Below are 19,034 nucleotides of genomic sequence, written 5' to 3'. Positions count from 1 at the left end.
GCGCGGCGGGTCCCGGGGGGTGCGCGGGGGCCGTGCGGGGCGGGCGGCGGTATTTATTGCTAAGTTATTGCGGGGCGCGGGCGTTATTTATTGCTGTACAGAGGGCCCGGCGGCCCCGCCGTTTTGTACGTGACAATAAAGCGCTTTGGAACAGCCGCCTGCCGCTTCCTTGGGCGCGGGGGGCGCTGCGCAGCGCGGCGGCACCGCCGGGAGCGGCGCTGGGACGCTCCGGCCAGCGGCGGAAGTGGCGCTGCCGCGCGGCGCTTCCGGGGACATGGCGGCTGGCGGCAGCCTCGGGCTCAGCCGCTCGGAGCGGAAGGCGGCAGCGCGCGCCGAGATCCTGCAGCAGGAGGAGCAGCGGGACCGGCGGAGACAGGTACGGCTCGTCCCGACCCGGCTCGCCCCGCCCTGCCGCCGCGGGCCGCCGTGACCAGCCGCGTGTACCGGGCAGGTGTCCCGCATCTGGAGGAAGCCGCCGGCGGAGCGGAGCCCCGAGGAGTGCCAGGCGCTGAGCGAGAGCGAGGACATCGTCAGGGAGCTGGAGCGGCGCCGCAAGCGGCGCGAGCGGCTGCGCCGGCGGCAGGAGGAGGTGGGCGGCGGGCCTGGGCCGGGCTGGCGGCACCGAGCGGCCGGGGCCTCCCCGGGGGACACGGCAGGAGCCCTGCGCTCCGGGGGCTGGGGTCGCCGAGCTGGCTGCGGCGGGCGGAGCTCCGGAGCGGCGGCAGGCCTTGGCCAAAACCTGTGGGCCGCGTTACCGGGAGCGCCTGCGGCCCCGGGGGCTGTGGCCTCCCGGGTCTGTCCCCGGCCCGTCTCCTTATGAGTCCTGCTGAAGCGACTCTCGGATCCGTGTGCTTTTCCAGCGCACGCAGCTTTCTGCCCTTGTGGGAAGATGGAGCTGCACGTGCTGCTCTCCAGGAAGCTTTTCCCCTGATCTGCCATGGGCGGCAGCCGCGTCCTGCTGCTGAGACTCCATTTTTTATAACGTCTGCAGTGGTTTTTCTGGCTGGGCCTGTGTTCCCACCTCCCGGGAGCTCCCTGTTCCTCCTGGCTTGGCCGCGTGCTGGATGGCAGGCACAGGTGAAGGTGCCCAGTTGTGTCTTGCAGGTGTGCGACGAGCCAGAGGAGCTGCAGAGGAAGGTGACTGTGCTGGCTGCCGCCGTCCGCAGCGCCAGGCACCTCGTCATCTACACGGGAGCTGGGATCAGCACGGTAGGACTCTCTGGGGGAGCCTTGGGAGCTCCTTCAGGAGTGTCCCAGGGGTGTTTGGACTGGTTTTGTGGTCTCCAAATGACGAGGAGCCTGGGGGCCTCTGCTGCCAGGCAGACCACCACCAAGACGTGGGATGGTTTCCATCCTGGGATGGTGCCTGCTGCCCAGGGGAGCCCGAGGCTGCCTCACCTCTGCCACTGTGTGAGGAACCTGCTGCTTGAACAAGATCACTAGTCTTGCATGTTCAAGTGGCTCGAATTACTAGTGTAAAACCTAAAAACAAGTTAGTTAATTAGTGTTGTCTGTGTTGGTGGACAGAGCTGGTGGCTACCAGAACTTATAAATGACAGTTTAAGAAATGTTTGGTTTCAGTGTCCTCTGGGGAAATTTGGTTTTGCCCCTTCCAATGTGACATATGTCACCTCAGTCTGAACTCAGATAAGAACCTGATTTCACTTCCCCTTTCCAGCAGTCTCTGCTGGCACAGACTGTGGCTCTGGGCTGGGCCTGCGAGGGCTCCTGGCACAAGCAGTTTTGCTGGGGAGTGCTGAGTGTGAGGTGCCAGCAAGCACAGGCTGGTGAAAACAGGGAAAGGTCTAGGAATGGAGTGCTGTAGGGAAATGGGAAGTACCAGGGGTCACACAGAGTTCTGGAGGGATTCCATGGTGGTAAAACCTGAGAAAATAAATCCTGGAGGTGAAGATGAGAGCTGTAAGGTAGAAGAAGAGATGCCAGAGATAGAGAAAATGTGAAAAGGTTTTACTGAAATTAGGGAACTCGAGTGAATGAAAAAGCACCTGTGGATGAGGTGTGTGGGGCTGTGCTGGGTGAGCAGGTCGGGGTGTGGGCAGGAGGACGAAGCCCCCTCAGGTCTCGTGTCCCTCCCCAGGCAGCCTCCATCCCCGACTACAGGGGCCCCAACGGCATCTGGACGCTGCTGCAGAAGGGCAGGAGCATCAGGTGAGGAGAGGAATTCTGAGCTGTGCCACAGAAAGCTGATACTGAAAGAGAAATTGGTGCCAATTCCAACTTTTTCCCTGTTGTTTTTTTTTTCCTTGCTTCCTGTCAGGGCTACTGATCTGAGTGAGGCAGAGCCCACGCTCACCCACATGAGCATTGCCTGCCTACACAAGCACAACCTGGTAAGGGATTTTTTTTCCTGGCTTCACCTGTGTTCCCCTCTCTAAGTATGATAAATAAAACCCAACAGGGAAAAGCAGGGTGGTCTTCTGAGCTTGGTGTTTGTCCCATCAAGGTACAGCACGTGGTGTCTCAGAACTGTGACGGGCTGCACCTGCGGAGCGGGTTACCCCGAGCAGCCATCTCTGAGCTCCACGGGAACATGTACATCGAGGTGAGTCCCTGGGGGGGTGGAGTCACTGCCCAGTGGCCTCACACAGAGATAAGATCATGTCAACTACTTGTCTGTCACTGGCTGAAGGAAAATTAGTACAAGGGCCTGGCCTTTGCTCTGCTCCTATGCTCAAGCCATCAGGTTTGGGGTGGGCTACTTAGAAGCACCAGAACAGTGTTCCGTGCAACGCTGTAGCTTTCTCTGCACTTGCCAGAGCCTTCTGCTGTGCCTGCTGTTCCCCACTCCTCTGAAACCCTCCTGTTGCACAGCCACAGGAACACACCCTGAACCTCCACTTGTTCTGGAGGTTTTCCAGACTGTTCCAAGTCACCATCTGATCCCTGATGACCTGTCTTACTGCTTTCAGTGCATTGTCCACCAAAAGTGCTTTTCTTCCCAGCACAGTGGCCAGCTCCTGGCTGGTGCAAGGTGTGTTTTTGTCCTGTGCCAGGTCTGCACCTCCTGCACCCCCGACAGGGAGTACGTGCGAGTGTTCGACGTGACGGAGCGCACGGCCCTGCACAGGCACCTGACGGGCAGGGCCTGCCACAAGTGTGGGGCACAGCTGAGAGACACCATCGTCCACTTTGGGGAGAAGGGGACATTGAGGCAGCCCCTGAACTGGGAAGCAGCAACAGAAGCTGCAAGCAAAGCAGATGTGATTCTTTGTCTGGGTTCCAGCTTAAAGGTAACTTTAGAGACTCGGTGACGATTGTTAGCAGCATTCCCTCTTGGTGATACACCTTGGTGCTGAGCAGTCTCCTCCCAAACAGACAACTGTAAACTCTGGTGTCAGGATTCGCCCACCATCTGTGATAGTCTCTCTTCCTCCCTCTTTCCCCTCCTGGTAATACATTCCTTTTCCTCTCGCTGATACGGTTCACGGTTACACGTGCCTTTGGCTGCCCTGACAAGCTCCGTTTTGTGGCAGGTTTTGAAAAAATACCCACGTCTTTGGTGCATGAGCAAACCGCCCCCCCGCCGCCCGAAGCTCTACATCGTGAACCTGCAGGTGAGGGCCGGGGGGCTGGGCCGGGGCCGCCCGCCCGGACCCCCCCCAAGCCGCGGGTCTCTCCCCGCAGTGGACGCCGAAGGACGACTTGGCCGCCCTGAAGCTGCACGGCCGCTGCGACGAGGTGATGCGGCTGCTGATGGCGGAGCTGGGGCTGGAGATCCCGCGCTACGACCGGTGAGCAGCCCGGGGGTGCCGCGCGGCGGTGCCCGCCCGGCAGCCGCTCCACGCCCGCCTGTCTCCGCAGGGCACGGGACCCCATCTTCGCGCTGGCGGAGCCGCTGCGCCCCGGGGAGGAGGGCACGCACTCGCGGAAGCCGGTGGCCCCGCCGCCGGGCGCCCAGGAGCCGGCGCGGGAGGAGGCGGAGGCGGCGCGGGAGGCGCGGGGCGGGCGGGCCGGGGGGTGGCTGGGCCGCGGCTGCGCCAAGGGCGGGCGGCGCAGGAAGCGGGACTGAGGCGGGGGCGGCCCGAGATGGCGGCGGGGCGGGGCGGCGGGCGGCGCCGGGGCCGGTGTCCCCGCCGGGCTCTGTCAGCGCGGCCATGCTGCGCAACGGGGCGGGCGGCGGGGCGGGCGCGGCGGGGCCCCGGCCGGTGCGCGTCTGGTGCGACGGATGGTGAGTGCGGCGGGGCCGGGCGGGCGCGGAGAAATAAACCGCTTTGACTGCGCTGCTGCCTCCGCGTCCTGTGTCAGCGCGGCGGGCCGGGCCCGGGCGGGGAGCGGGGCCCTGGGAGCGGGTTCCTCGGGGCGGGCGGGACGTGCCCGCTCCGGAGCCGGGAGCGCCCTGGGGCCCCGTCGCAGGAGCCTCGGCGAAGCGCCGGGGCTGCAGCCGGTGCTCGCCTGGCCGCGGGGTTCCCGGCAGCGGTCACCGAGGGGTGCTGCCATCTTCCCCGACCGGCTGGCTACTGCCATCGCTGCGGGGACCGGCAGCAGCGGGACTGTGCGTGGGGAGGGTCTGGGGGTCACCTCCTGCCCCCCCCGCCAGCGCAGCCCCGTGTCCCCGCGGCTGAACCGGCCCTTGTCTTTCTAGCTATGACATGGTGCACTATGGCCACTCCAACCAGCTGCGCCAGGCTCGGGCCATGGGGGACTACCTGATCGTTGGAGTCCACACCGATGGTAAGAGGTTGTCACAGCTCTTCGCCCAGGGTCGCCCCGAGGGCGCCGAGATACCCTGAGAGCAGGCAGGCTTCTTCCTGCATCTCCTCAGGGAGCAGCAGCCTCCACCAGACAAGTGTCTTCCCTGGAGTCAGGGTGAGGTAGCTCAGAGCTGACAGGCTTCATTTGAGGGTGACCTGTATTCTGTGCTGTAAAAACAACAGAAGCAGTCTGGGTTTGCAGGTGCAAACTGCAGAACTGATGCTCCAAAACAAATCACTGTCTAGAGAAAACTCGTTTCAAGCCTACCTGAAAGTGAAGGTCTAGGACCTAGTTCTTGTATGTGAAGATGGATTTTTAGTTGGTTTATGGGTGTGCATTGTCTAGCAGGATCTGAGCATGGCATGAAGCCACTGTTGAAAAGAGGAATTTCCTCCCGAGGGCTGCCAGGAGGCCCAGGTTGTCCCCCCAGTAGGAGCTATCTGGGTCCACGGGGGGCACCAAGACCTTTTGTTCTCTGAGTGAATTCCAGGGCCCTTGTCACACATTTAAGAAACACAACTGAATTAAAATAATTTCTGATCTACCTGGGGCTTCCCTCTCTACCACAAACCCATTCTGAGCAGAGTTTAGGCCTGCAGTGCAGCTCACCTGCCCCCGGGATGAGGGAGGCTCCTGGAGGTGAGAGGTTTCGTAGCTGCAGTTTGTGCTTTTAATTGTTTCTTTTTTCTGTTTCTTGCCTAGAGGAGATTGCCAAGCACAAGGGCCCCCCTGTCTTTACACAGGAGGAGAGGTACAAAATGGTGCAAGCCATCAAGTGGGTGGATGAGATTGCTCCAGGAGCTCCCTATGTCACCACACTGGAAACCTTGGACAAATACAACTGTGACTTCTGTGTGCACGGTGGTGAGTGGCATTCTGAGGGGACAGCCATCTTCACACAGGCCCTCTGGGGTTTGTGTGCTCTTGGTTTCCCTGCAGCAAAGCCAGGAGTGCTCTGGCCATCAGCAGACACCTGGCTGCTGCTGCTCTGGTGTGCTGGCACCCCCAGGAGTGGCCACATCCCTTGGGCTTAAGCATCCTTTTCACTTGGGTGAAATGTCTTATCTCACGATTGTCCTGAAGTTGCCCTTAGCTCTAGCAGAAATTGGTAGGTGGGTAAATAGTAGTTTACAAAACTTAAACGTGAAAAATGCTGTTAAAAGGTAAGTGTGCAGAAATACAATCCTGTTTATATCTACTTATTCTGGGATGAGATCAGATCTGAAAAGCTCTTTCTTCATCCAGCTGATAAGCTGTTCAAGGGCTTAGCTGGCCTTGTGGTCAGAGACCTAGTTCTTATTCTGAGCACTTTTCAGTGTCCAGTCGCTGAGGAGAATCTGTGCTCTGCTGCACTCTGTCCCTTCCTGGGACTGCTCCTTGTGTTCCTGCAGCCTCAGTCCCTCCTCCCTGCCCCCCTGCAGGTATTTTGTTGGTGTAATCAGCAGTAGTCTTTGCACTCATGTCTTGTGTCCTCCTGATCTGATCCTAGCCAAGTATTGCCTTCTATGTAAATTAATCATTAATCTTCTAGAAGGTAGATATGCTTTTTCACATGGACAGGGTGATTATAAAATTCCTTGTTAACTTAATTGCTTGCCCTGAGCACGTGTTTGGGGTGTGTGACCCTTTGCTAGGCTTGGTGAGGGATTATGGCAGCAGGACACGCTCGTGGCCTTTGCTCCAGTTTCCCTGTGTTCATCCCCTCAGCCAAATCCTCCAGTGCTTGCACCTGAGCGGTGCCCCTGCACGCTGCAGCCTTGCTAGGCTGTGTTTATGCAGAAGTTTTGAAATAGTTGAGCTTAACTGGGAGAGTGTCAGCAGCAAACCTGCTTTCTGCCTCCCTCTTCCCATCCCTGTGCCCCGAGGGGTGGAGAAACTGCCTCCTGGGCTCTGTGGGTGGGAGCCAGGCCCTGCACTCTACCCTGGGGAGATTCAGCCCAGGTTTTCCCTTGTGAAGATTTTACACTGTCACTAAAAGTAGGTGAGAGGTGTTTTTGTAGAGTGAGTTGGGAATCACACTACAGGTGAACAGGAGTGAAAGCTGTAGGAGGATGAGTTGATGTTTGTGCCGTAGCTGTGGGAGGACTGTTAAGCTGACTGGAAAAGTTGTAACATCAACCAACGGCTAAAGCTGGTCCTAGGGAGGTTAAGGTTCTTTAACACTGATGGCAGCTGTTTATTGTCATTCAAACAATAATTCACTTGTGCCTTCTGCTGGATTTACTGCAAGGACAACCAGCTCTCATTTTCTGGGGTGGACCAGGTGGCTGATGGTGTTTAGCATCCAGGGATGTGCTTGTCTCCACAGACAGGGTGGTCTTGCAAACCACTGCCATTTCCATGGGGTGCAGGATATATCACTGTGTGTGTGTGCAGGGATTCAAATTGCAGGAGTTCTGGTCTGGCCTGTGTGCTGGACCTGCTCAGCTGCTACTTCGTTCTCCAACAGCTTTTGTTTGGGAGGGTTTGGGGCACTTCTGAGGCTGTTCTCCCCCTGCAGATGACATCACCCTCACGGTAGATGGCAAAGATACCTACGAGGAGGTGAAGAAAGCTGGGAGATACAGGTAACCCAGGGCTGCCTGCCTTCTTATCCTGTTTTGGATGGGGCTCTGAGCAACGTGGTCTAGTGGGAGGTGTCCCTGCCAATGCAGGGGGTTGGATCTACATGATCTTAAAGATCCCTTCCCATCCAAACCATTCTGTGATTCTGCGAAACACGGCAGCTACCTTCAGGTCACACTCTGACTGTTGTGATGTGTGTCCGAGCTTCAGCTGCTCCTGCTGTTTTGGCTTTGGGAGGTGTTGCAGAACCTGACTGGCAGGGCCTGGCAGATGCTGGTTCTGGTTCTGAAGCCTCTGTTAGCTCTGTTGGGAAGTCTGTGCATGGTGAATTTTCCTCACCCAAGTGGTTCCTGTGGCATGAAGAAGATGAATGCTGTACTTGATACCAAGAGCAGGTAGAAGGAAAGCTTTCTCAGGACAGCCTTAGTTTGGATTTATCAGGTGTCACAGATGTTCCTGCTGTGATGGCAGAAAGAGCAAGAGGCATCTTCTCCTGTGGCTTCTGCTTTATCCTTTGCTTGTCTTCCTGCAGGGAATGCAAACGCACCCAAGGTGTGTCCACTACCGACCTCGTTGGCCGCATGCTGCTCATGACTAAGGCTCACCACAGCAATATAGTGAGTCAGGGGGCTTTTGGGTGGGAGTTTGGAGTCCAGGGTGTGTGCCAGCTCTTTCCTTTTGCTGTCCCAAGTGTTAGTAGAGCTCCTGGATCTGGCTCCTAGGTGCACAGAGAACCAGCAAGCTGATTATGGGCAGTGGCAGCAAAACAACCTGCTTATGTTTGCTTAAGCCTGTCTGAGATCAGTGTGATCTCAGTCTGTGCTGCTTTGGAAATGTGGGGAGGGAATAAAAGCTTTGATCCCTTGTCACTGGTGTGGGCTTCAGGAATGTTATGGGAGCTACAGGCCCATGGCTTCAGAGGGTGAGAGCATCTATGTTGACCTGTCAGCCCACTGCTACCAAGGATTGGAAAGTCCTTTTCCTTCCCACTGAGCTGTGTGCTTCTGCCTTCCACTGTCTCTAGCTTTACCAGACCTTTCTTGAGTCTTCTTAGCTCACTACCTGGTAGATGACTAACCTAACCAAAGGAAGGTAAAGGAAGTGGTTTCATGTTGGTTAATGAGTTGAATTCACTTGGCAAACAAGCAATCCAGTGAGTGGCATCGTCTGGATAACAGCAGGGACAAGACAAAACTGAGGGGTAAAGGGAGATCCTGTTGTGTGCTGAGCTGATGGATTGGCTTTGCTGTAACACGGAAGGATCTGGCACAGGGCTGCTGCCTGCAGAGATCAGAACCCTCTAGAGGGGTGTCTGGAAGGAGGAGGGACACTGTCCTGCTAGGTCTGGTGTGCCTGAGGGAGCACGTAGGTGTTCTCAGGTGCAGGTTGGGCAAGAGCTGCCATCACTGTGTGGTGCCAGGCTGGGATCAGATAAGGACACGTTTCCTCTGACTCATGCTGGTTTAGATATTAACTGGTTTGTCAGCATTCAGTGCCAGGGATCAGTGGTGTGCGGTCTGAGCCTGGACTTCCCAGCACCTCTGCCACACACACGTGTTCTTGGTTGGATGAGCTATGAGTGCTTAAACTTTTTGACTCTTTATCTCCCTTCAGGATGAGGACCTAGACTATCGGAAGCACACTGACAACTTTGGGAAGGTAATGTGAGTTCTGGTTGTGGACGTCTGGTTGTTGTCCTGTCTGAGAAGGATTCCAAATGTGCTTTCTGGCCTATGTTGCAGGCTTGTTTTTCCCCTGACATTTAGTAGTACCCTCAGTCAATGTCTGCTGCTCCTGCAGGCAGTGAAGAGGCAGGGCTGGCGCAAAGGGCCAGCAAGCCAGCAGTGCTGCTGCAGCCACCCAGCCTTTGCTGTTTTCCTGGCTTGCTTGTGAATTCTTAATCCTGCTTCCATCGGGACTCAAGTGCCTACAGTTCCAGCCTAGGGACAGCCCCTGTGGATGCTTCTTTTAGTGCTTGTGGTCTTAAAGGTGTTGCATTAGGTCTGGGAAGTGTTTCTGTAGCAGGCATGTAGCCAGCAAGCTGTGCTGCAGGACTCACATCCCTGGTCTTCCAGGAGCAGAGCACAGTGCTAGGGTTCTGTGCTGCCGTGTCCAGCTCAGCTCTCGGGCTGCCTCCATCGAGCTATCCGCCCCCTTTTTCCCTGGCTGTTGGCTTGTCCCTGGTTAAGCACGATATGGACCTACAGCCTGAGTCTTTTTTACTCACGGGGTTTGCTACCCAGGCTGAATCATTCTCTTTGTTCCCCACCCCGCTGGGTTTTTTGAGCAGGCTTTGCGGGGCCTGTTGCTCCAGCACGGCTGTTTCCTGGTGCTGGAGCAGGGGGTGTCTGGGCACCCTGCGTGCCCCGCGCCCGCTGCGGGGCTCGTGCTGGAGCCTCGCGGAGCAGCTGCGGGAGGGCGACTCGGCGGCAATTCCCAAAGCCGCCACGAGACGGCGACAAAGCTCCGGGATTCGGTGTCCCCGGTGGCGCGCGGGCAGGACGCGTGCGGCGGCGCGCGGCGTCCCCGGGGAAGCCTCCCTCTCCTGGAAATCCCAGACTGCCCTGACACCTTCCTTCTTCCTCAGCTTTCCTCTCAGCTCCTTCCTAGCTGGCTGTCGAGGGGATGATTTTTAGACTGTTTGACAGACTGAAAAGGGCTTAGTGAGATTGCATGAGTATTTGGTACCAGGAACATAGGAGGTCCAGGCTTCTAAGGGCTGGGATGCTCGTTGGACTTGCAGCAGATTGTTTGCAGCTGCATTCTGTGTGTTCTCCAAACCCCCTCCTGCAGCCTGGAAAGGAAAGGTGTGTGGTGTGTTTTCCCAGGGGCCAAAAGGTCACAGTCCCTGGACTGGTGTCTCACAGTTCCTACAGACATCTCAGAAGATCATCCAGTTTGCATCAGGGAAGGAACCACAGCCAGGAGACACTATCATCTACGTGGCTGGAGCCTTTGACCTATTCCGTATCCTTGACTCGGTCTTTTTGTTGGATGTTTTCATGTTTTGAGGCACCAGACCAGGATATTTGCTGCCTCTTTTTTTTTTTTTTTCTTCTTTTTTTTTTTTTTTTTCCCCTTTGATGTCTATGTGAGGGGAGGAGGCAGGAGTTTGCACTGGCGGGTTCTTAGCCACAGGACACTGAGAAAGGAGCTACAGCTCCTCTCTAGAGAGATTTGTGGCCACTGGAGGGTTTCAGGGAAGCAGCTGGATACTCTCCACACTCTAGTGGTCACACTCTGGTCTCTCTGGAGGATGGGCTGTCACAGACCAAGGGACTGCACAGGGCATCTGCAGCAGACACTGCATCCCTGGGACAGTCTGTGAGGCTTTGTGCCAGAACACCCAAACCAGGAGATTCTGGGCAGAGGGAAAGTTGAGTGCATGTGGGGTGGAGCTGCAAAGATGTCTGGCTTTTGCCCAGAACCTGTGGAGCATGAGGAAGGAGGCAGCTGTGCTTAGGGCACAGACAACAAGTACTGCAAAAATAAAATCCTTGGAATTCCTGTCTCCCACTTTTGGTTTTTCAGGGTATCTGTTTTTGTCTTGCTTTCCCTCTTTTCCATGTGAGCTTCAGTTCCTTAAACAGGTCTACAGACGTTGGACATGTGGATTTCCTGGAGAAGGTTCACCAGCTGGCAAAGAAACCCTACATCATCGCTGGGCTGCACTTTGATCAGGTCTGTGTGTGGGGTCGTCCACAGCAGCTTGTCCCCTGTCCTCTCTGGAGGAGTAGGCTGTGGTCTGGGGATGGACTGGCTGATCCAGGACTTCCATGTTGGGAGGAAGTGAGCAGGGAAAGGGGGTTGCTTGGTGTCTCTTCTAACTGTGCCTGGTGCTTTGCCTTAGGAAGTAAATCGCTACAAAGGGAAGAACTATCCCATCATGAACATCCATGAGAGAACACTCAGTGTCTTGGCCTGCAGGGTAAGTGTGGGTCAAGTTGGTGCCTCTGCCTGTCCCGGAAGTTTCCTGGAGCTGGCTGGGGTTCACCTGCAGCCAGCAATCTGGCATGAGCTCCTTGGTGTCTCTGAAAGGCAGAGACAAGGCCAAAGACTTCATGGTGCTGGGCTGCTCTTGGGAGGAGGTTCCAGGCTGCTCTGGTGTCCTGGCTTCCTGAGCTGCTGAACCCTCCACCTGCTCCACCAGCAGAAAGGCAGGATGCCTTGCAGAGCACTGCTCTGCAGCTGTGTTCTTCTAGAAGACTCTGTTCCCTGCAACAGGGGAGAAAATTATTGGGAAAGAAATGTGGGGAGGCCCAGAAACATGCCCCAAGCAATTTACTTCTGGATTTGCTATGTACCTGCTACCAGAAAGTGTATTCTTTAGTGGAACAAAAAGATGTTGAGTGACAAGCAGTGGCTGCTAAGCCCTCTTTCCTGTTCCCTCATTTGAGATCCTGGCTTTCCTACCAGGTGACCTGCTCAGGTCTGTTTAGGAAGCAGGCTGTTTTCTGCTCTGGGTTTTTATTCACCCCTGGACTCCACCTGTTCCCTTTTCCAGTACGTCTCGGAGGTGGTGATTGGGGCACCCTACGCTGTCACTGCTGACCTGCTGGATCACTTCAGGGTGAGAATCTGTGCCTGCAGATGGATGTGAAGGTGTTGGGGTGTGATATGCTGAGGGAGCCAAAAAGGTGTGGGGAAACAGGGGTGCTCAGCAGGGTTGCAGGGGCTTTGGATGTGCAGCCACTGTGCTGTGCTGCAGCGAGTGCAGGGACAGAGAAAGTCCCTGTCATCTTTTGGGTTGTGTCAGTGCCTTTGTGTCCTTCTCCAGGTAACACTTGTGTGTCATGGGATGACAGAGGTGGTGCCAGACAAGGACGGTTCTGATCCCTACAAGGTGAGCTGCTCCCTGCTGCTTGTATACACAAGGTGGCTTTGTTTGTGTTCCTGAGCTGAACGTTCCTACTGCAGAAGAACCAAACAAGTCCTTCCAGGTGATGCTGGTTTTACCCCCGAGGGCAGCTACTCAGAGCAGAGCCTGTAAATAATTCACAACAGCCCCATTATTTTAGTCACTGTTTTGTTTTGCCTCTTTCTGATGCCTTCGTGGCAGAATGAGGAATCCTGTCATCTCTGCTCTGTGTCAGCTCCTGTCTAGGTGCAGCTTTGTTTTCCAGTTATTCACTCTGCTTGAGTGGACAGTTTTTTGTGGTGCCAGCACCTTCCATGGCTCCTACTCGGCTCTCCCCACAGAGCTGCACACTCCCAGGTCCTGCCTGGCTTTCACAGCAGGCTCTGGTGGGTTTGCTCACAGGAACCCAAGAGACGCAACATCTTCCAGCTGGTGGACAGTGGCAGCAACCTCACCACAGACCTGATTGTGCAAAGGATTATCAAGAACAGGTTGGCTTCCTTCATCTCCCAGTCTGTCACATGCTGTTCTGTCTGCCTTGTCTGGGGGCTAATTAATGGAGTCAAACAGGAAGAGAAGGGGTTATCTGAATGCAGAGGCAGTGACCTGGGTCTTTGTCTCTGCAGCTTGGGCTGGCTGCTTAAACCTGGCTGTGCTGGACAGGAAGACAAGCAGCTGAGTTCTACTGTGTCAGCCTGTGCTCCACAGCTCTACATTTCATTGCTTTTCCTCCTCTATTAATGATAAAAATTCCTTTCTGTATTTTTGGGGATTAGCATATGTGGCTTCTTTTAGAGATTGCTCTTTCAGGCCTGAGCCCTTCACCTTCAGTGGTCGTGGCTCAGATCAGTGGTAAATTTGATGTTGGTTTTATGGCACTAATGGAACAGCAGAGTCTTCTGCAGGGGGAGAAGAAAGTATTGCTTGGCCAGTGTGGGAAGCTCAGGGTACTGGCTGTCCAAGAGGAGCCTGGGGGTTATGGAGAGGTTTCTGAAGTGCCCTCAGAACAAAGCAGCACAGGAGGAGGCAGTGCTGCTTTTAGTCTGCTGGGACACAGATGGATGGGAATCCCATGGCATTTTGTGTTTGGTGCAGGCTGGAGTTTGAAGCCAGGAACCAGAAGAAGGAAGCAAAAGAGTTGGCTGTGCTGGAGGCCATGAAGAGATTGGGCGAGGAGCAGCCCTAGGCCAGCCCGGAGCTGCTGCCCGGGTCGCGGCGCCGCAGCCTCCCGGTCCCGGTCAGCGGGCGGCTCTTGAGAGGGACCCCCGGGGCGGGGGCGGCGCTGCCGGCGGGCTCTGCCCTACCCGCTTCTGCCCTCGCTCCTCCTGCACTAATTAAGCAGACATAACGAGGCGGGAGCCTGCTGCCTAGTTTTTCCTCCACTAATCAGCCCCCGGCCCCTTTCCCAGGAGGAGTTTTGACAAAAAAACAGTTTTAATTATAACTAATGTTTTAACATGTTGATGTGCTTTTACCTTCTGCCATCTCTGGCTTTTAGCAGGAGGCAGCGGAGCAGCCGCCCCGCCCTTCCCGAGGCTCCCGGGGCTGGTTCCCAGGCCCCGCCGCTCCACGGGCGGGGACCGGCCGGGCGGGGCCTCTCTCCGCTGCGCCCGGTGCCAGCGGATCACCCGGTGCCGCGGTGAGGGGCAGCGGGCTGGTGGGCACGGGACCCCCGGCTCCGCGGGCTCCCCGGCGGGGTGAGGGGTTTTCCCGCACAAGCTGGGGGCACCTCGGGGGGCTCGGCCCCTTCTCGTGCTGCTGCCAGCGTCCACCTTGTGCCTGAGGAGTGACCTGAGGGAGGGGCCCTGTCAGCTGTCAGGGCTCGGGGGTCACACCGCCCTCCTGCCCCGGGGGCGGGCCCAGCCCCTCCTGCCCCTCTGAACGGTCCTTCCGCTCCGGTTCTGTTGTCTGCTCTGTTGTAAACCTTTGTTGCTGATCATTAATAAAACGTTCAAGAGTTTTGTTTGTGTTGGTCTCCTGGGGGCTGGAGCCCAGGTAGCAGAACTGGGCCAGACCCCTGGCTGGGGCCTCTCCTGTGGCAGCTTTTCCTGGGAGTGAGGATGAGCTGGAGCTCTGGGGCTCTGGGTTTGTCCTGGGCAGGGGCCGGGGCTTCTCTGCTGTGAAGCCATTTGTCCTCACTGGAGGTTTTTTTACTGAATTCACTAGGAAATTGAACTACAGCCAGTGAAGGGGATCTCTGCTTTGCTTCTGGGATTTCAGCTTTTCGGACTCTCATGGAAAAGGGAGGGTCTCAGCAGGGACAGCCCGGTCAGGGATCTGCCCGCGCGTGGACCGGCCGTTCTGTCTGTGCCGCAGCCCCGGCCGCCCCCCCGCCCCGCCCCGCCCCGCCCCGCAGCGCTGCTCCTCGCGCCCGAGGCACCGTGAGGAGCCGTCGGCCCCTTCCCCCCCGCTGCCCGCAGCACCCCCGCTCCGCGCGGCCCCTCCCTCCCGCAGCTTCCCTCCCGGTAAGGACGGAGGCGGCGGAGCCAACCCCGACACGTTTATTGCCATCGCGGAGCCACCGGTGCCCGGCAGGCAGAGGGCGCGGCCGCCGGCAGCGGGATGCGGGAAGCGGCCCCAGCCCCCGGGGAACCGCGTCCCGCTTCCCGCCGCTGAACCGGCGGGCCCCGTTACTCCTTGAACTTCCACTCCTGGCGACACATGGGGCAGTGCTGCTGGACCTGCTGCGAGTTCAGCCACTTGAGGATGCAGTGCATGTGGAAGCAGTGCGAGCACTGCCCCCACACCAGCGGGCAGTCGTCCCCGGGCACTTTGCCTGCGGCACGGACAGCGCGTCAGGCGCGGCGCGGCGCGCGGAGCCCGCCGGCGGCCGCGCGCACTCACAGTCGGGGCAGCAGCCGTTGAAGGCCATCCGGCAGATCCCGCAGTTCTCGTCGTTGGCCACCCAGAGCCAGGCGGCCACGCCGTGCCAGCTCCGCACCCGCACCCGCATGGCCGCGCCGGAAGTCCCGCCCCGCCGCCCCGCCCCCGCCGCTGCCCCCGCCTCTTCTGCTTCCGCCGCGGGCTCAGCGCGGCCGGAAGTGCAGGCCCGGGAGCGGAGCCGCCATCATGGCCGATAAGATGGACATGTCCCTGGACGATATCATTAAGCTCAACCGGAGCCAGCGCGGGGCCAGCCGAGGCGGCGGGCGGGGAGGCCGGGGCCGGGGCGGCGCCACCCGCGGGGGCGGGCCCGGCCGGGGCGGCGTGGGAGTCGGGCGGGCTGGCGGCGGCCCCGTGCGGAACCGGCCGGTGATGGCCCGGGGCGGCGGCAGGAACCGGCCCGCGCCCTACAGCCGGGTACGGAGCGCGGCGGGGGCGGGCGGGGGTCGGCGGCGCCGCGGGGTTCCGGGCCGGGCTTTGGGAGCGGCGGGGAGGGACGAGGCGGGGGCGGCGGCACCGCGCGGGGGGCGGGAGGCGGGTCCGGCCCCGCGGCCCTTTCCCTTTGTCCGCCGCCAGCAGCGGGCGGCGCGGCCGGCTGGGGCCCGCGTGCCCCGGCGCCGGTCACCGAGGCTCCGTCTCGTTGCAGCCGAAGCAGCTCCCCGAGAAGTGGCAACACGACCTGTTCGACAGCGGCTTTGGGGCGGGCGCTGGCGTGGAGACCGGCGGGAAGCTCCTCGTCTCCAACCTGGACTTCGGCGTCTCGGATGCGGACATCCAGGTGGGGGCTGCGGGCCGGGGAGGGTCTCCGGGGCGCGCGGGCAGCGTTCGGAGGGGGGGTTTCATTCATCGTGTTGGGATCGGGAGCGCCGGGCGCCCGGGGGAGCCCCGGGTCCCGCTGCCATCGGTGCCCGGGACGGCCGATCCCGAGAGAACTGGCTTTGCCGTGGGGAGGTGGGTCGTGCCGCCGTGTCTGCCCCGCCGCGGCTCTGGCGATCCCGGGGCTGCGGTTCGGACCAGCTGCCGAGCGGCTCCGCCGGGGGCAGCGCAGGGAAACGGCGCCGGAGGGAGCCCCGCGGGGAGCTCGGCGCAAACAAAGCGAGCTCCCAGGGTGGGTGTGATCGTTGGAGCCCGTGACCCTCGGGATGGGCTCTGCCGGGGCTCCCAGGGGCACATCCGCGGGTGTCACTGGGAGGTACTGGTGAGCGGCAGCGCCTCGCGTGCCTGCTGTGCTGCCCCTGCCAGCCTGGTCTTCACGGGGGCCCGTGTCCTTGTTTCAGCCACATTTTGGGTAAGAACTGGCCGGATTGCCCCAGCTGGGTGCGTGATGTGACCCGTCCCTGGCTGGGGTTGGGCCGTGGGGCTCCCCGGGCCCTGGTGGGCCCCGGGCTGTGCAGCAGGACGCGCTCGCCCCCCGGGAGGCTCCGCGGCTCCGTCGCTGCAAACCCTGTCCTGTGTCCTGGTGCTGCTGTGCCTGCTGCTTCCCTCAGGGGACAACTTACAGATGCTTTTTGAATTGCTGTCCCTGGCACCTCCAGCAGCAAGATGCTGTGTGGTTGGACCTGCTTGTCTGCTCACCCCACTCTGCGCTGCCCCAGGGCTGTGCTTCCCGCCTTGTGTCCTGCTCCTTGTAGCCTGAGGGGCTGGAAGGGTCCTGGAGCCTGCGCTGCCCTCAGAGGGGCTGTGCAGTTGATCAGGTGGGGCCTGTGGTCTGGAGGGCAGGGGCTGCCCTCCCCTGGCCTGTGCTGCTGCTCCCAGGATTGTGTCACCTTCCCCCGGGAAGAGCATGGGAGGAGCAGGTGGCAGCTGCCCATGCTGGGTGAGGGGAGCACATCCTGGGTCCCCTGGTGCTGGGCAGTGGGTCACAAGAAGGCTGTGGGTCCTGTGGGCACCCAGCAGCTCCGGTGCAGGATGGGGCAGAGGGGATGAGGAGGTGTCCCTGGGGATGTCCTCAGTGTGGAACCTAGATGAAAAAAATGGGTGGCTCATTTGCTGCCTCTTTGTTTCTCTCCTCAGTGACAGTGAGTGACGTGCAACAGAGGGGTACCTGAATCCCAGTTTTGGGGTTTGTCCCAACAGACTGTAGTTTAAATTGCATTTGGTCTCATAAAGAATGAAGAGGGGAAAATAAAGCCCAGCACAGTGAAGCTGCAATCATCTCCAAGTCCCTGTGCTCACGCAGGTTGTTCTTCTCTGTGGCCTGGACCAGGATCTGGGTTGTCTTTAAATTGTCACCCTGCAGATTCAGCCTGAAGGAAAGGCCCTTGAGTGAGTCCACGGGCTCTGAGTGTGGGGAATGTGGAACCCTGTTTGTGGGAACCCCCTGGGATCCTTCTGACAGGCTGTGCTCCCCCTTCTCGGTTCTTTCTCCGAGCTGTTGGTGATGGTTTGGAAAGTGCCTGTGTGTGCCAGGAGCAGGGCTGGGGCTCCGCGGGGCCTGCGGTGCTGACGGGCTGGGCTTCCCATCCCTCTCGTTCCCAGGAGCTCTTTGCAGAGTTTGGGACCCTGAAGAAGGCGGCCGTGCACTACGACAGGTCCGGCCGCAGCCTGGGCACAGCCGACGTGCACTTTGAGCGGAAGGCGGACGCGCTGAAGGCCATGAAGCAGTACAACGGGGTGCCCCTGGACGGTGAGTCTGCAGGCCTCTGTGCCCGGCTGCCCCCCGCCCCTTGCTGGTGCCCCCCTCAGCTGACGGGCTGCTCTCCCCCAGGGCGCCCCATGAACATCCAGCTGGTCACGTCACAGATCGACACACAGAGGAGACCGGTGCAGAGGTGAGCACCGCGGGACGTGCGGGGGCCTGGAGCAGTTCCTCTGCTTCCCCATGCTGGCTGGGGTAGCCAGGACACACTAACCCAGTTGCTCTTTTAACAATCCCAGTGTAAACAGAGGTGGGATGACCAGAAACCGCGGCGGTTCAGGAGGATTTGGTGGTGGAGGCGGCAACAGGCGAGGAACTCGTGGTGGGAGCAGAGGGAGAGGCAGAGGAGCCGGGAGAACTTCCAAACAGCAGCTCTCTGCAGAGGAACTAGATGCACAGCTGGATGCTTATAACGCCAGGGTAGGTGCTGCAGGTGCTTCCACAGCTTCCATGTGGCGTCTCCCTCTGGGAATCACTGGCAGGAAAGGGGGAGCATTTTCCAGGTCATTGGGCTACAGCTGCCTCTCTCTGGAGCCAGGCAGCGCCGGGACCTGGGGGTGACATTAACTCCAGCTCGTGTTCCCAGCTGCTGCTACTGAGGGCCAAGGAGCAGCCCCAGCTCCTGATGTGGGCACAGGGTCAGCTCCTCCACAGCTGCAACAGGAGCTGTGTAACAGGCCACCAAGAGGAGGGGCTGGAGAAGGGGAAGTGAAAATAAAGAACCCCTGGGAGGGGCAGGTCAGCGACACAGACACACAGAGCCAGGCGTGTCGTCTGCTGCCTCTGGAACTGCTCAGGTGTCTGTGCCAGAGCCAGGTTAAAATCTTGAAAGAGAACTGGGGTGACGGTGCTGTAGGAAGGGGAGAAGGCGAAGGTGGGAGGATGGAAGAAGTGAGACGAGCAGAATCCAAGAAGGTGGTGTGGGAATGTCTGGTGTTTGGGAGCAGCTCCAGCGGCGCCGTGTGTGGAGGGTGCCCCTGCCCGCAGCCGGGCGGGGCTGCCGGGGGCGCGGGGTGACGCCGTCTCTCCTCTCCCCGCAGATGGACACCAGCTAAGCGGCGCTCAGCGCTGGCGCCCGAGGACTCCGACCCGGCTCCCGGCTCCGGGGGCGGCAGCAGCCGCGGGGGGGATTTGGTTTTTCGTTCTGGGATAGGTTTTAACCCTGTAAAGGTTTTTTTTAATCCTGACGCAGACCCGTTTTGTACCGAGTTATTTTTGGGATACATTTTACCGGTTGCCTGTTGGGCCGAGGTGGCTTTTTCACCTTTGCCGTAATAAACTAGACCCGTGTCTCGAGCCTGCGGCCTCCGCCCCGCGCGCCGGCCCCGCCTCTGGTCCCTGCTGCCTTCGCGCGCCAGCCCCGCCGGCCAATCAGCG

The 19,034-nt window shown here is 59.2% G+C and overlaps 4 protein-coding genes across 6 annotated transcripts; 3 read left to right on the top strand and 1 right to left on the bottom strand.

Annotated features, from left to right (window-relative positions):
- Positions 1-238: 238 nt before the first annotated feature.
- SIRT7 (sirtuin 7) lies at positions 239-4,041 on the top strand. Its single transcript, XM_051634649.1, has 10 exons — positions 239-376; positions 452-589; positions 1,105-1,209; positions 2,099-2,169; positions 2,279-2,351; positions 2,465-2,563; positions 3,015-3,251; positions 3,495-3,575; positions 3,646-3,752; positions 3,823-4,041. The coding sequence occupies exons 1-10, from the start codon at positions 275-277 to the stop codon at positions 4,028-4,030; spliced, it is 1,221 nt and encodes a 406-aa protein (XP_051490609.1). The 5' UTR covers positions 239-274; the 3' UTR covers positions 4,031-4,041.
- A 31-nt stretch (positions 4,042-4,072) lies between these two features.
- Positions 4,073-14,097, top strand: PCYT2 (phosphate cytidylyltransferase 2, ethanolamine). 3 transcript variants are annotated; one of them, XM_051634650.1, is made up of 13 exons: positions 4,073-4,189; positions 4,604-4,692; positions 5,416-5,577; positions 7,214-7,280; positions 7,811-7,895; positions 8,893-8,937; positions 10,107-10,245; positions 10,877-10,959; positions 11,129-11,206; positions 11,783-11,848; positions 12,056-12,121; positions 12,539-12,627; positions 13,232-14,097. In XM_051634650.1, the coding sequence occupies exons 1-13, from the start codon at positions 4,116-4,118 to the stop codon at positions 13,320-13,322; spliced, it is 1,134 nt and encodes a 377-aa protein (XP_051490610.1). In that variant the 5' UTR covers positions 4,073-4,115; the 3' UTR covers positions 13,323-14,097. The 3 variants fall into 3 exon arrangements, with proteins under 3 accessions (XP_051490610.1, XP_051490611.1, XP_051490612.1); XM_051634651.1 differs by having other exon boundaries at positions 12,478-12,627; XM_051634652.1 differs by lacking the exon at positions 8,893-8,937.
- Positions 14,098-14,621: 524 nt separating this feature from the next.
- Positions 14,622-15,108, bottom strand: ANAPC11 (anaphase promoting complex subunit 11). Its single transcript, XM_051635077.1, has 2 exons — positions 14,981-15,108; positions 14,622-14,912 (listed from the first exon to the last, which is right to left on the bottom strand). The coding sequence occupies exons 1-2, from the start codon at positions 15,087-15,089 to the stop codon at positions 14,767-14,769; spliced, it is 255 nt and encodes an 84-aa protein (XP_051491037.1). The 5' UTR covers positions 15,090-15,108; the 3' UTR covers positions 14,622-14,766.
- Positions 15,109-15,124: 16 nt separating this feature from the next.
- On the top strand, positions 15,125-18,953 carry ALYREF (Aly/REF export factor). Its single transcript, XM_051635076.1, has 6 exons — positions 15,125-15,436; positions 15,666-15,797; positions 17,498-17,645; positions 17,727-17,790; positions 17,897-18,077; positions 18,698-18,953. Exons 1-6 carry the CDS (start codon positions 15,206-15,208, stop codon positions 18,710-18,712), a joined length of 771 nt encoding a protein of 256 aa, XP_051491036.1. The 5' UTR covers positions 15,125-15,205; the 3' UTR covers positions 18,713-18,953.
- The last annotated feature ends 81 nt before the right edge of the window (positions 18,954-19,034 follow it).

This window comes from Apus apus, chromosome 17 (genome assembly GCF_020740795.1).
Source record: "Apus apus isolate bApuApu2 chromosome 17, bApuApu2.pri.cur, whole genome shotgun sequence".
NCBI lineage: Eukaryota > Metazoa > Chordata > Aves > Apodiformes > Apodidae > Apus > Apus apus.
Note: the sequence above shows the minus strand (reverse complement) of the source record. Positions and strands in the feature narration are given on the sequence as shown.

Coding starts and splice junctions, on each gene's coding strand:
- ANAPC11 (XM_051635077.1), bottom strand. CDS start 15,089: ATGCGGGTGCGGGTGCGGAGCTGGCACGGCGTGGCCGCCTGGCTCTGG. Junction 14,913..14,980: donor CAACGGCTGCTGCCCCGACT/GTGAGTGCGCGC, acceptor TCCGTGCCGCAG/GCAAAGTGCCCGGGGACGAC.
- ALYREF (XM_051635076.1), top strand. CDS start 15,206: ATGGCCGATAAGATGGACATGTCCCTGGACGATATCATTAAGCTCAAC. Junction 15,437..15,665: donor GGCCCGCGCCCTACAGCCGG/GTACGGAGCGCG, acceptor GTCTCGTTGCAG/CCGAAGCAGCTCCCCGAGAA. Junction 15,798..17,497: donor TCTCGGATGCGGACATCCAG/GTGGGGGCTGCG, acceptor TCTCGTTCCCAG/GAGCTCTTTGCAGAGTTTGG.
- PCYT2 (XM_051634650.1), top strand. CDS start 4,116: ATGCTGCGCAACGGGGCGGGCGGCGGGGCGGGCGCGGCGGGGCCCCGG. Junction 4,190..4,603: donor CGCGTCTGGTGCGACGGATG/GTGAGTGCGGCG, acceptor TTGTCTTTCTAG/CTATGACATGGTGCACTATG. Junction 12,628..13,231: donor CAAAGGATTATCAAGAACAG/GTTGGCTTCCTT, acceptor TGTTTGGTGCAG/GCTGGAGTTTGAAGCCAGGA.
- SIRT7 (XM_051634649.1), top strand. CDS start 275: ATGGCGGCTGGCGGCAGCCTCGGGCTCAGCCGCTCGGAGCGGAAGGCG. Junction 2,170..2,278: donor CAGAAGGGCAGGAGCATCAG/GTGAGGAGAGGA, acceptor GCTTCCTGTCAG/GGCTACTGATCTGAGTGAGG. Junction 2,352..2,464: donor GCCTACACAAGCACAACCTG/GTAAGGGATTTT, acceptor TGTCCCATCAAG/GTACAGCACGTGGTGTCTCA.